General features: G+C 56.4%; 1 protein-coding gene across 1 annotated transcript in view; it reads left to right on the top strand.

The window, feature by feature from the left end:
* The window catches only part of IGF2R (insulin like growth factor 2 receptor), a 108,967-nt gene that overhangs the window by 82,472 nt on the left and 12,683 nt on the right, over positions 1 to 13,812 (top strand). The window contains exons 30-40 of the mRNA XM_027081948.1: positions 1,079 to 1,215; positions 2,348 to 2,538; positions 3,919 to 4,045; positions 4,717 to 4,836; positions 5,133 to 5,389; positions 5,654 to 5,872; positions 7,741 to 7,890; positions 9,998 to 10,159; positions 11,279 to 11,486; positions 11,816 to 11,962; positions 13,255 to 13,489. Coding sequence (XP_026937749.1) covers positions 1,079 to 1,215; positions 2,348 to 2,538; positions 3,919 to 4,045; positions 4,717 to 4,836; positions 5,133 to 5,389; positions 5,654 to 5,872; positions 7,741 to 7,890; positions 9,998 to 10,159; positions 11,279 to 11,486; positions 11,816 to 11,962; positions 13,255 to 13,489 — 1,953 coding nt within the window. The remainder of the gene's footprint in view (positions 1 to 1,078; positions 1,216 to 2,347; positions 2,539 to 3,918; positions 4,046 to 4,716; positions 4,837 to 5,132; positions 5,390 to 5,653; positions 5,873 to 7,740; positions 7,891 to 9,997; positions 10,160 to 11,278; positions 11,487 to 11,815; positions 11,963 to 13,254; positions 13,490 to 13,812) is intronic.

Genomic DNA, 13,812 nt, shown 5'->3' with positions numbered 1-13,812 from the left:
CCCTTCGATGCGGTGGAGCCCGCCTCTGCTGGCTGGAACGCTCCATGTGATGCTACGCTCAGCCCCTGCTGTGTCACTCCTCGTGTCTGCTCTGCTCCAGCCACATGGGGCTCCTTGCTTTCCTGTGGGTGCACCGGGCTCTCTGCACCTCAGGCCCTTTGCTCCCGCTGCTGCCTCTGCCTGTGCTGCACTTTGCCGGGTCCCCGCGTGACTAGCTCTTCCGCGTTTTTCTGAGTTTATTCAGAGGTGGCCTCCTCAGGAAGGCCTTCTGCGGCCATTGTCTAAAATCTCACCTCCTCTTTCCCCTCCCAAACTTCATACCCACCTCCCTGCCTTTTTCCCTCTTCGCTCTAATTGCCACCTGACGTCTGTACGTTTTACAATATTACTTTGTGACTTCTGCAGACTTCATAAAATGGGCGATTTTTGTCTCTCCTTCAACATAGTAGCCCCAGTTGGCATGTAGGTTTTGAATGAATGGGTGATTCGCAGTCAGTCCCCTCTGATGTGCTGAGGTTACCGCCTGGTGAAGTGGCGCCTGTGGCTGTCCTCTGTCTCCACCTGGGGCTGGCGCCCTGCGGAGGGAGTGTTTGTCTTGCTTGCCATTAACTCTGCACCTGGCGTAGGGCTGGCTCTCGGTGTCTGTCCCTACTTGGGGTTCATGCAGTAAGTAAACCGTTACCTGAGCAGGTCCACATCAGCCTGGTTTATTTCAGTGACTGTTGGTGTCCTCCAGCTTGGACAGGGCTGCCCGGGCTGCCCTGGGCGCTGCGTGTCTTAGCTGTCTGTGTACCCTTGTCTTCTCACCGGCCTGAGCAGGACAGGTGCTTACTCTTAGCTTTTTTTGGTTAATACATAATTTTGTTGAGCTAAGGCTTGACATTTCCTGAACTCAAGCTGTGTTGTTGCTGGTTCCGTCTGGATCTGGGAGAGTTCAGTGTCGAGTTCTGTCCCTGGCAGGGTCTGATTCCCAGGGTGTCGGGAGTAGACTCTGCCTTTATACTGATCCTTTGCAGACGGAGCGCTAGACTCCGTTAGAATCCAGCCGAACCTCACCGTGGTGCTTTCTTTCCTTCAGAGACGGGGCTGGGAACACCTTCGATCTCTCATCCCTGTCGAGGTACAGTGACAACTGGGAAGCCGTCACGAGGACGGGAGCCACTGAGCACTACCTCATCAACGTGTGCAAGTCTCTGGCTCCGCAGGCCGGCTCGGGTGAGTGAGGTCTCTGGCGGAGGTGCTCATGGCTTGTAGTGAATTTATGGGTGAAGAGGAAGTAAGAGCGGATTCTTCGATGGCGCATTGCTCTCTGACACATGAGTGGTTTTGCCAAGAAGCAGCAGGAGGAATTATCTGAGGGTCTTGATGACCCATCCCTGGCGTGGTCCAGGATAAATCAGTGCTGAAGGCTCTGTTGGGAGCGTTGTAACCATTGTTTGAACGTGGGGAGCTGGAGGGTAGGTAGAAATAATCACCGTGGCAGGTAATTCTTAGCCAGGGCAGGAGATAGGAGGGTGGGAAATGGAGCTCTGGGTATGTGCCCTCTGTATTCATTGAGAGCAGAGTGGGTGGGGTCTTGTTAGGATGCACCCAGACCCTTGGTGCGGGTGATGAGGCTAGAACTCAGTTGTGGCCGTGCAACTGGGAGCAGCAGCCCACGGAGACCTTGGTGCCGCCCGCGGCCCCCTGGGATCCTGGGGACAAAACTTGTCCCGTTTTCTTGGAGTTTTATGCAGCCTCGCTGAGGCAGCCTCTTGTCTGGCTCAACTCAAAGTGGGCACTGCTGCTGTCTTTTTTTTTTTTTTTTAAAACAAAAACCCAGAAAGTTATTTTTCTCCTCTGCATGGTCGAGGCCACGGCCCACTTCCCCTCGCTTTGTATGCTGGCTAGATTGTGACGCCGAGGCTCTTATTAATCCACGAAGTGGGACTCGTTCTTTACCCAGCGCAGATGACTCAGACATTTCGGGGACTGGGAGATTGGCACGGTTCTTGGTGACTTCTTAAAGTAAGGTAGCACGTGAATAGAGGCCATTTAAAATGTTCCACAGGCGTAATCTAGGTGTTTCAGCTTCATCTCGTTTGGGGATCAGAAATAATTGAGGCTGTTCTGCCTTGAATTCTCCCCACACCTCATGCTCACCCCCAACCCATCTGTGGTAAAACGGCGTTTCATGGAGTGAGAACTCATGGTGTCACTGGCATCTGACTTAATGAGAGAAATCACTGATATTTTGAGGTAATTGTTAGAATCAACTGTGTCACGTGCCGGACGTTACGTCCCTTGTTAAGTCCTAGACTGGACAGGGGCTGACGGTCACTCTTAATTGTCTCTGCTTGTGCTGCAGAGCCGTGCCCTCCGGAGGCGGCCGTGTGTCTGCTGGGTGGCCCCAAGCCCGTGAACCTGGGCAGAGTGAGGGATGGCCCTCAGGGGAGCGAGGGCATGACTCTCCTGAGGTACGTCGATGGTGACCCGTGTCCGGACCAGATCCGGAAGAAGTCAACCACCATCCGCTTCTCGTGCAGCGAGAGCCAAGTCGTAAGTGACGCAGCTGTCTCGGCCCCAGTGCGAGTCCAGGGTCAGCGAGACCGATGTCTCACTTCCTGGGATGTGAGTTGAAGAGCTCGGGGTGACCCAGCCTAACAAAGGGCGTGGGCGGCGCGGCTCGGGCCCGTGGTCCCGGGGTGTCCACCCTGGCAGTTCTTGTTCCAGAATTCGGTGGTTCTCTTGAGAGTCTGACTCAGATCCCTGAAGGCCGCAGAGAGAACTGGTGTTTGGTAACCTCCCTAAACGGGGCACCTGTTAACCAGCACGAGCTCGGCCTGTCCTGCCAAATCGCCATGAGGTTAGAGAGAGGAGGCGTGAAGCGCCGGGCACTGTTTCTGGCGTGTGGTTGGTCCGTGGTAACTGGGTTCTCGTCTCATCTCTGGATGGTTCCTTCCTTGACGGGTTGGTACATGCAGTGCAGCAGGTGGGGGCGGAATTAATGGTTTCTCTGGACTGTGTTTTCACCGCGGGAGCATCTCTGCCACGGAGATTAAGGTGCAGCCTGTGTGCTGTCTTGTAAGGTTCGGGAGTGAGGTCAGGCTGGCCTAGTGCACTCCATACTCAGTGTCAGGACAGAGCACCACTGTCCAGCTGCGTGCGGCCAGCTGTGGCGGGAGGAGCCTGAGGTCTGCCCCCTTGACGGGGTGGCAGCTGAGGTTCCGCCTCAGGAGGCTGTGCAGAGGCTGAGCCTGGACCCCTGTGCTGCTGGGGTCCGGACTCTTGGGCCCCCATAGACTAGCTCTGCTGTGTATCTGAGGAGAGAGGCTCACGGCAGAGCAAGACAGCTGCTTGGTCCGTGGAGGGCTCTGCACGCGGGTGCCGGGGGCTGCTTTATCTGGGAAGGAGGGCGCTGCTGCACGAATCTTACCCTTTTCCCCTCGCCGTGTGGACGAGACACGTCTGAGAGGCAGGGAGCCTTAGCCCGGGTGGTGGAGGGGTTAGTTAGTTCATGACTAGTTCTCCCTGAGGGTCTTCCTGTTATGTGCATCATAACAGATGTCGGTTCCGTTTTTCAGGACTTTATCATTTATTTCCTCATTCGTGCCTCACAGTAGCCCTTTGAGCATCCTTCGCCACCCTGTCCCCGACCCCACCTTAAAAGCCTTAGCTGTAGGAAAACGTCCCTGCCCCCCGAGTGGATTTCCGGCTCTGTCTCACCCTGTGTGTGTCAAGCCCCCAGGGGTATCTCAGGAGCAAACCCTGACCCTTTGCTTCTCCCCAGTCTGCCCTCGTCCCGTGAAGACACCGAGACGGGTGTGTCACGGGCCTGTGGTGCGTCACAGGGGAGCTCCTGCTTGGCGCCAGTGGGCGCTGTTACCTGCGTCAGGCGCGCACCCTGTCAGCAGCTGTCTGCCCTTCGCTTGTTTCTAGAACTCCAGGCCCATGTTCCTCAGTGCCGTAGAGGACTGCGAGTACACCTTTTCCTGGCCTACGGCCGCTGCCTGCCCTGTGAAGAGCAACGTGCACGACGACTGCCAGGTCACCAACCCCTCCACAGGTGAGGGCCGCTGCCGGCCACCCGTCCCCACACCCTCAACACACACACGTGCACACACACACAGGTACACACGCATACACGCGTACACACACGTGGGCGCACGTGCATGCAAGCAGTGAGAGAGACCCAGTGTGAGGCTGGGGGGCAGGCGCCCCGGGCAGCAGCAGCATGTCCTGTGGGTGCGCGTTTGGCCTTTTCTGCTGGATCTGCCCGGTCCTGTTGACTTGTGGTTCTTCAGTGGAGAAGAGACTAAGCACCTCCCTGAAAGCCGTGCTCCCCGTAACTCCTGTTTCTGGGGTGCTGGTCCCAAGCTTTAGGCTGGCGGAGCTGGAGTCAGTCTTCCGTTCCTTTCAGAGTTGACGTGGGGCAACGAGGAAACCACAGGATCTCAGCTCTGGGGCCCGGAAAGGTTTGGGGGTGGGTCACTGGCAGCGGGAGGGATGCCGACGGGCCCTCCCAACCCCACTGGAATCGCCGTGGCCCAGGCGCAGGAGGACGCCCTGAGCTGCTGTCTCCTGGGTACTTTCTAGCTGTCAGGAAGGTTTTGGGGGCCGCGTCAGTGAAGGGGGGCAGTGACACGTGACAAGGAATCAGGAGGCCCGATGGCTGGCGGGATCTGTGTGTGAGCGCCGGTGATGGGTCACGGTGTCCCCATCCTTTCCCCCGAGCAGGACACCTGTTTGACCTGAGCTCTTTAAGCGGCAGGGCCGGGTACACTGCCGCCTACAGTGAGAAGGGGCTGGTCTACCTCAGCGTGTGCGGGGACAACGAGAACTGCGCCCCTGGTGTAGGTGAGTGTGTGTGGCCCGCCCTCCCAGCCCCGAGGTCGGCCTTGGCCTCCGCGTCCCTCCGGCGAAGAGGTCAGATGCCTTCCTTCATCGGCAGCAGTGGGCTGGTAGGGGTGTGGGGACTTCGTGGCCACGTGATGGAATACTAGATGTGTAACATTTGCTAAAACCACACGGGACCCTCCAGAGTGTTGGCTGTGAATTTCAAAGTCTGGTTCTGCAGAAAGTTCTCATCAGAAAGCGAGTGGTTTGAATCCGTAATTGTGTGTTTTCCACTCTCCCTTCTGTGTTTGGGACAGGGGCCTGCTTCGGACAGACCAGGATCAGCGTGGGCAAGGCGAGCAAGAGGCTGAAGTACGTGGACCAGGTCTTACAGCTGGTGTACGAGGACGGCTCCCCCTGTCCCTCCAAGACCGGCCTGAGCTACAAGAGCGTGATCAGCTTCGTGTGCAGGCCCGAGGCGGGGCCCGCGAACAGGCCCGTGCTCATCTCCCTGGACAAGCAGACGTGCACACTCTTCTTTTACTGGCACACGCCCCTGGCCTGCGAGCAGGTGGTGAGTCGGGCTGGGCACGTGTGGCACGGCCCCCCCAGGGGCCCTGCTCCACCTCTCGTGCGACTCCCTCGGGCCCCCAGCCTGTCTCACCCACTCCTGGGGCCCCCGTCATACTTGGTTCCAAGTGCCCGACGTTAGGTAACCAAGCGTTCGGGGCACTGCTTCCACCCCTCGTGCTTTTCCGGTTCAGCTTATATTGTCGTGGGTGCCTCGGTCAGGAACACGTATTGCGCACACCAACGAGGCGCGTTTCCTGCTTGACAGACGGAATGTTCTGTGAGGAACGGCAGCTCCATCATCGACTTGTCCCCCCTCATCCACCGCACCGGGGGGTACGAAGCGTATGATGAGAGCGAGGACGACGCCTCTGACACCAGCCCTGACTTCTACATCAACATCTGCCAGCCGCTGAACCCCATGCACGGGGTGCCTTGTCCCGCCGGCACCGCTGTGTGCAAGGTCCCCATCGACGGCGCCCCCGTGGTGAGTAGGGAACCGAGGGCGGAGACCATCCTGCAAGATTTTTAACAACCTCCTTCATGCCGTGTTTCTGGCTTTCACTGGAGAGTTTTCAGGCAGAAAGAATGGGGAAATGAGCCAGGACCACGTGAGTGTGAGTCCACTAGGGAAGGCGGGCTGTAAGGAATTGTGCATCGAGCTGTCGGCGGAGGAGGGTAGTCAGCAGTTACGGGAGACAACGTGGGCACACACGTGTAGACACAGCGTTTTGTATCAGGTCAGGAGGCTCAGGGGTGTCGATGGAACTTGCTTTCTTGGCTTACACGCGGGTCTTGTGTCATTGAAACGCTTGTGAAGTGCAAGCAGGTTCTTTGGTAAATGAGTTGTAATTAAGGGTATAAGCTGCTTTGCTAATAGCCAAGTATTCTGCCTTCCGTTATAGATTTGGAACTCTAAACCTTGTCTCCATGAGTTGTATTCACGGTTTGTCAGATTCTTGGTATGTTTTATTTGAAATGCATCTCAAAAGTGGTGTTTCTCTGCATTCTTTAAACACTGAGTCCTGTCATAAGGTATCTAGATGTCCTTTTAAAAAATGGATGTTGGCTGTGGTGTTGGTGGGGAGAGATGTTGGGAGGGGTGAGGAAGTTGGCCGTGTTATGAACTTGACAGAGGCGTAGCTACGTGACAAGTGCAGGGCCTGGAGCAACCAGATGTTGGCAGGAAGTGCTGTGGTGTCAGCCTTTCTAGTGGTGTGGGGGGGAGCCTTGGTGTGAACCACTTGCTTACAGATCCAGTCTGCTTTTCCCACCTGGCTACCTTTTCTCAGATTTAAAAAAACGCAGGAAGTTCTCTAATTAGAGAACTAATTAGAGTGTTGTGTCATTGTGGACCTAACATGCCCCACAGTGGTGAACAAAGCACGTTGTGGCTTCATTCACACACACATACTCAATACACACACACTCATCACACTCATTTCACACACTCATCACACTCACCACATGCATCTCACACCACGCACACTCATCACACACACAGTCACCACACTCATCTCAGTCATCTCACACACGCACACATCGCGCACACATCACACCTCGTCACACGCATTCGTCACAGTCATCACACACACTCATCACACACACTCATCTCACACAATCACACTCATCACGCGCTTATCACATGCACACATCATGCACACTCATCACACACCTCACACTGTCACACGCATTCATCACACACCCTCATCTCACACTCATCTCACACACATCACATCGCAAACTCATCTCACTCATCACACACACGTACATACACACTGTTCCTGGCCAGGCACTTTCCTTTCACTTGCGTGTTCATTTGCTCGAAAACACTTGCTGAGCAGCCAGTGTGTGCCAGGGGCTGTGCGAAGCCGCAGAAGACGGCGGGGGGGTGAGTAAGCTTGTGCTCAGTGCCCCCTGAGGCCACACCATGGGCACCACCGAGGAAGCAGCTGTCCCGGCACAGTGCTGGGCAGGAGGAGACGGGCATCGTTGGGGCAGCCACGTGGGCTCCTGCTTCCCACCAGCCGGAGCCAGAGACTGTGCAGCCGCCCCAGTGTAACTGGGGAGAGAAATTCCTGTTGCCTGGAATCGTCAAAAATTGACCCTGAGTAGAAGTAGAACCATTGTTATTAATGTAGGACCGAAACTGATAACCACTCTCGCAAACTGAGGTTGCTTTGTGGTGCCTTCCTGTCAGGACGTTTCAAGGGAGCTGCTGTTGACCCAGTGTCTTTAGGTGCTACTCATCTTTGAAACAGATGGCATGTAATTTTTGCAATTCTCTGCTAGCCGTTTCTCCACTAACTTGGGGAAAAATTACTTTTCTGAAACATTGCTTTTTTCTTTGTTTAGGATATTGGTCGAGTCACAGGACCTCCGATACTCAATCCCATAGCTAACGAAGTTTACTTGAACTTTGAAAGTACTACTCCTTGTCTGGTGAACAAGCGTTTCAACTACACCTCGCTGATCGCCTTTCATTGTAAGAGGGGTGTGAGCATGGTAAGTGAGCGCCTGTCTACAAGGTAGGAGCCAAAGTGTGGGTCGATGAACCAGAGATGGAAACCCATAAAATCTGTTTCGGACCAAGAATGCCTGTATTCACAACGCCTGTCTTGCATCATGTGGTATGCCAGTGGTGCATGGAGTAACTTAAAGCCATTAATTTAAGTAAGCCCACCCTGCGTTACCAGGGCAGATTTTGCTCACAGAGGCCTGTTGTAATTTAAAAATGTGAAACACTTGAGCATAGAAGCGGCCTTCACCTTTGCCTACCAATATACAGAAGTGTCAACTTTAGTTTTTTTTTTTTTAAATTGTAACATTACTGATCTTATTTGGCAGTCAGATGTTTTGGCAGCTGTAGTCACTCAGGACATAATCCAAATTTTGGAAGTTAGCAAACGAAAGAAGACCTCGGGAATCAAAATAGCTACAACAAATTCGTACAATCTACTTTTAAGGAGGCCACTGATTTTTGTTTTACATGCATTTAAAAAACAGAACTGGTTTCCATTAAAAAAAAGAGTGCTGTTCTATAAAGAGTTTTGCATTAGTTTTCTCTCGACCTCGCTCTGAGAATGGGAGATAAATTGGCAGATTGTGGCCCCTGTTTTGCACTGACTCAGAAGGGCCGCCTGATGTCACATGGCTCTGCAGGGGCAGCTGGGCGCCCACCCACTGCTCCAGTGGAGAACTCTTTGCTCCAGGCAGCCTAGCTTTCGACCCCTTACCTGTGCTTCTGAAATCTCTAAAACTCCAAAAACTTACAGTCCTTTGATGTGAGTGGACTGGGGCTACTTATGGTCTGTATTTGTCACAGCTAACGTGAATATGTGGAAGTGTTAATGTACTTGATTACAGGACCGTGTGTGTGTGTGTGTGTGTGTGTGTGTGTGTGTGTGTGTGTGTGTAAGAAACGCATATCCTGAACTGCCTGGTAAGGAGTGCAAGTAAAGATCGTGGTTCTGTAACATAGAATCTCAGTAAGATGACATTCTGATTCCCCGGCCTGTAGCAGGTTTGTGAGGGAGAGGGGGCTGTGGCTGCCGCAGATGGGTGACTGGACAGTGGCAGGAAGTGGCCCGGCAGCAGCCTGCTGAGGAGGGACAGACACTACCGCCACTGAGAGAAGGGGGAGAAACAAACCATTGCTTCCTGGGGCCTCTGCATATAGAGCCCCACAGCTCCCAGACAGACCTTTCCCTGTTCAGAGACTGTTGGGTGTGAGGATAATCCCGAGTGATCAAGGCGAGGGAAGCCGTGACCGTCGGCTCCCTTGTCTCTGCAAGTGGGGGCGTCTGGACACACGTCCGCAGGTACCCCTGGACTTGCGCTGGTCTCGGAGCGGCGGTGCGCTAAGAGTGATCAGTAATTTGGGGTTTTAGAAACGGTATCTCACGCTGCATGTGCAGTCAAGTTTGGAAAGATTTTCAAGGAGATTTTATTTCCTTGTCTCTTATCTTTAGTGGAGATATTTTATTCACTTACATTTATAGAAAAACAGATTTTCAGCTACAGCTAAAAATGAAATTCCTCATCTGTTTTTGTGGCTGTTGCTGAAGGAGGGAGGGAGAAAGCACCTTGATTTATATTTATTTATGATACTTGGCCTGTGGAATGTCTTGCCAGGTCACTTCTCTACCTTACTGTAAACACCCTCAGCTTCCAGAGGCGGTGGAGCAGAGATGCATACAGAATCGCCTGCCTCCGTCCTTTGCAGCGGGAGGGTCTTGATTTCACACACTTCTGTGTCACGACGTTTAAAGATCCCTCCCTTTCTGCCTTTGAGCTGGCAGCATGGAGCATTGAGACGCTGTCCCTCTCTAGGTGCAGGGTCACAGCCTAGGGGCAGCGAGGAGCTGGGTCGTGGGCAGGCCTGCCTCGCAGTGCTGGAGGGCAGTGCTGCTTCCTTGCCGCTGGCAAGGGCGATGGCTCCCTCCTCTTGGAGAGGGGCCACCGTGGGTCACCCCGAGCCCCTGGCGGTCTGGTGGCAGCGCAGGAGCCCGCAGCCCCCGGGCAGGTGTCTCTGGCACTTGGCGGGGGAACAGGGAGGACGCTGTGCTTATTAACCCGCGTGGGTTCAAGCCCGAGCCCTTCCTTAAAACAGGGGACTCCGAAGCTGCTGAGGACGAGCGACTGCGACTTCGTGTTCGAGTGGGAGACCCCGCTGGTGTGTCCTGACGAGGTGAAGGCAGAGGGCTGCTCCCTGACGGACGAGCAGCTGCACTACAGCTTCAACCTGTCCACCCTCTCCAAGAGCACCTTCAAGGTAGCGCTGCTCCCCCGGCGCCGCTATCTCAGGGCCGCCGCCTGGGTTCTTTCTGACGCTCGCTTGCATTTCGCAGCGTGGCACGTGTGATCATTGGAGGACATGTGGCCACGAGGCAGTGCGTGGCCGGGGGTGGCCTTACTCTGTCCCGGGTGGGGCTCGGACGGTGTGCAAACCAGTCGCGGCTCACACCTGAGACGAGCGTCGCGGTCAGAGCGATTCTTTGTTTTGGAGGGTTCCGCGGCCTGGTGAGGGGGCAGGGGGGCTCTTCATGTCGCAGATGGAGAGCAGGTGGCCGCTCGTGTGTGACCGCGTGTGGACACGTGTGTGACCACGTGCCTGTAAGGGGCGAGGCCGGCAGAGGCCACGTGGATCCCCTCTGTCTCCAGCGTGACCACAGAGGTGCTGGGGGGAGGGAGCCGTGGGCCCCCCGACTCGAACACGTTTGGGTGTGTAGGGGGCTGGTCCGGTCCCGGCCTGAGCGCTGTGGACTGTTCGTTACGTGTCTGGGGCCGTGGCCTACGTCCCTGTGATGTAGGCGTTGCTAAGTCGTATGGCCGTGGACCGAGCCCGCGAGATCCCTTGCCTCCCAGGGGACGGCAGCTGGTGAGCAGTGAGCTCCGAGTTGCGTGCCTAGGTGCCAGCGGCCTGGCTGCTGTGACAGAGACCGTGCCTGGGTGCAGGCCCTCCTGACAGGTGCGCAGCAGGTGCGGCCTGCAGAGGCTGGGCGGCAAGGGAGGCACCTTCGGTCAGGCTGCGGCCACTCTGCGCTCAGCTCTGAGTCCTCGGCGCTCCCAGGTTACAGGCGGGACACGCGGGCTTCGGGAAGCGGGGGTGAGCTGGCTGGGGTCTCGCCGCTGCCGCCCCCCACGGGCCTGCGGGAGCACGGCCAGCAGGGCTGCCACCGGAGGGCAGGGCCTCGGTGTGGAAGGCGCCCAGAGAGTGGACAGGGCGTCGCCCTCTGGAGGGCGTCAGGGCCCCAGAGGAAGAGGTGAGCACCAAGGCGCCCGGGCACAGCCTGCGGACCCAGCCGCCACTTGCCGGCACGCGCCCGCCTCCCGCAGCGCTGGCCCCCTGCACCTGGAGACCCCTCACAGCCGCGGGGTTGTGTCTCTCCAGGTGACCCGAGACTCGCGCACCTACAGCGTCGGGGTGTGCACCGCGGCTGCGGGCCTGGACCAAGGAGGCTGCAAGGACGGGAGCGTCTGTCTGCTCTCCGGGAGCAAGGGGGTGTCTTTCGGGAGGCTGGCGTCGATGAGACTGGATTACAGGCACCAGGACGAAGCTGTCATTTTAAGTTACGCCAACGGAGATAATTGTCCTCCAGGTAAATCTTTGCAGGGGGGTGAATTTTACGTTCCCAGGAAACATGAAAGTAGACCTGGCAGGAGGAGAGAACTGAGGAATGATGCTGTAGATGCTGTGAGCATCGGGACCTTGGCTCAGACCATGGGACGATCCATCCTAACAGCCCTAGGTGTGAGCTCTCAGGCCGTCGAACTGCTTGTCACGTTGTGGCCGGGAGGCCTGGCGTCCCCGCGTTGGCTGGGGGTGACCGTTTCTACGGGGAATCCTTGTTTGAGGTGACGGCGCCTGGTAAGGCACAGCCAGCGTGGTGCTGATAATCAGGGTTACGCAGACTACTTCTCTTTCCAGAAACTGAAGGCGGCGACCCGTGTGTGTTCCCCTTCGTGTTCAATGGGAAGAGCTATGAGGAGTGTGTTCTGGAGGGCAGGGCCAAGCTCTGGTGTGCGACCACCGCAAACTACGACAGAGACCACGAGTGGGGCTTCTGCAGACACTGTAAGTGGGAGAGCGCCAGGTCCCAGCCAGGCCAGTGAGGTAGCCTTGTACCCGTTGGAGGCCTGCTTTGTGCTCAGATCTTTCTGGACGTCCAAGTAAACGGCAGTGATTCTGTTGCATATAATCTTCTAGCCAGGGCTCTTTTCCATAAAGAAAAGTCGTCTTTAATTGTTCCGTGGGGCGTATTGCGTAACCGTGAACGTGCACCGTGGCGGGGCCAGGTGAGGGGCAGGTTCGAGGTGGTCAGCTTGCCCACTCCCCGGCTCGAGGGGCTTGTGTCCACACACCAGTTTTCAGCACCAGTGATTCATGTTCACTCTCAGCAGAATTGCTGCTGTCCCGGGTCTGCAGGGTGGTGGTGGGGTGATCAGGCCTGCAGGGGCTCGTAGGTTGACCGTCTGCTCTATGGGGGGCTGGGCTGGGCTGGGGCGGGGGTCACGGCCAGCCAGGTCCAGCATCCTTGCTGCTGCCGCGTGGAGAACCGGCACACGAGGGAGTCCTAGTAACACGTGTGGCACAGACTGATGCGAGTTCCCAAGGATGGCGATGGGATAAGTGCACGAGCAGTTGTTTAGTGTTTGTAAGTCATCAGAGAGCGAAACGATACAAATTAAGGAGTCAGGAACGGTAGGTTTACGAGGGACAACTGTAGCTCTCTCTCCTTGGAGGCTTATTGGGCCAGGACCTTTCTCCTGGTCTGTCGGATGACGCGTTTTTAGGTAATGAATTACAGGTATCTTATTGTTACTGTTTCCTTTTTTTTTTTTTTTTTTTTTTTTTGGCGGTACGCGGGCCTCTCACTGTTGTGGCCTCTCCTGTTGCGGAGCACAGGCTCCGGACGCGCAGGCTCAGTGGCCATGGCTCACGGGCCCAGCCGCTCCGCGGCACGTGGGATCTTCCCGGAACGGGGCACGAACCCGTGTCCCCTGCATCGGCAGGTGGACTCCCAACTGCTGCGCCACCAGGGAAGCCCCTGTTTTCATTTTTTATTGTCATTCATACAGTAATCGAACACTGAATACCTGTCTGCAAGGCACGGCGCTATCGCTGTGAGCTTGATGAGTGCAGAAGGAGATACTGTGCCCCGAGGGAACTTAGTCTATCTAGGGTTGAGATACATGAATGGAACACAACGAGACCTGGCCTGGGGCTGCGAGACCTGGCCTGGGGCTGCGTGGGGAGCGGCCAGGGATGCACAGGGTCCCTAAGGGCCAGCGCAGCGGAGGCGGGGAGGAGCCTAAGGACGAGCAAGGGACAGGCCGGGTCTGACTGGTCCCCGTGTGCTGCCCCAGCCAACAGCCACCGGACGTCCGCGATTATCTTCAAGTGCGACGAGGATGCCGATGTGGGACGGCCACAGGTCTTCAGTGAAATCCGTGGGTGCGAGGTGACGTTTGAGTGGAAAACCAAAGTCATCTGCCCCCCGAAGAAGATGGAGTGCAAGTTCATCCAGAAACACAGGACCTACGACCTGCGGCTGCTGTCCTCCCTCACCGGCTCCTGGTTCTTTGTCCATGACGGGACCTCGTGAGTGCCCCCCGCCACCTTGGCCGCGTGCCGACGGGCTGGGTGCTTGGTGCTTGAGCGCAGACTCTGAAGGCGGCGGGATGGCCTCGTTCCTCTGACGCTCAGGGCGGCCTGGTGCGCGGCGGGTGGTTTGGAAGCAGAGGCGACAGAAACCTTCAGAACCCAGAGAAGCTGCTGGTCAGCTGTGGGCCTGGTGGAATTAGTCTCGGTTTGGTTCATGTTTGTGAGGGGCAGCCGTCTGTGGCTGTGTGTGTCGGGGCGCGTGAACCGTCCCAGCTCTGCTACCCCAAGTCCCTAGGCCATGCTGGCCCGTGGTAGGTTAG

The sequence above is a fragment of the Aethalodelphis obliquidens genome, unplaced genomic scaffold (assembly GCF_003676395.1).
Source record: "Aethalodelphis obliquidens isolate GAN/ISIS:26980383/991018 unplaced genomic scaffold, ASM367639v1 scaffold3, whole genome shotgun sequence".
In the NCBI taxonomy this organism is placed as follows: domain Eukaryota; kingdom Metazoa; phylum Chordata; class Mammalia; order Artiodactyla; family Delphinidae; genus Aethalodelphis; species Aethalodelphis obliquidens.
The sequence above is the reverse complement of the archived record's forward strand: the minus strand, read 5'-3'. Positions and strand labels throughout refer to the sequence as shown.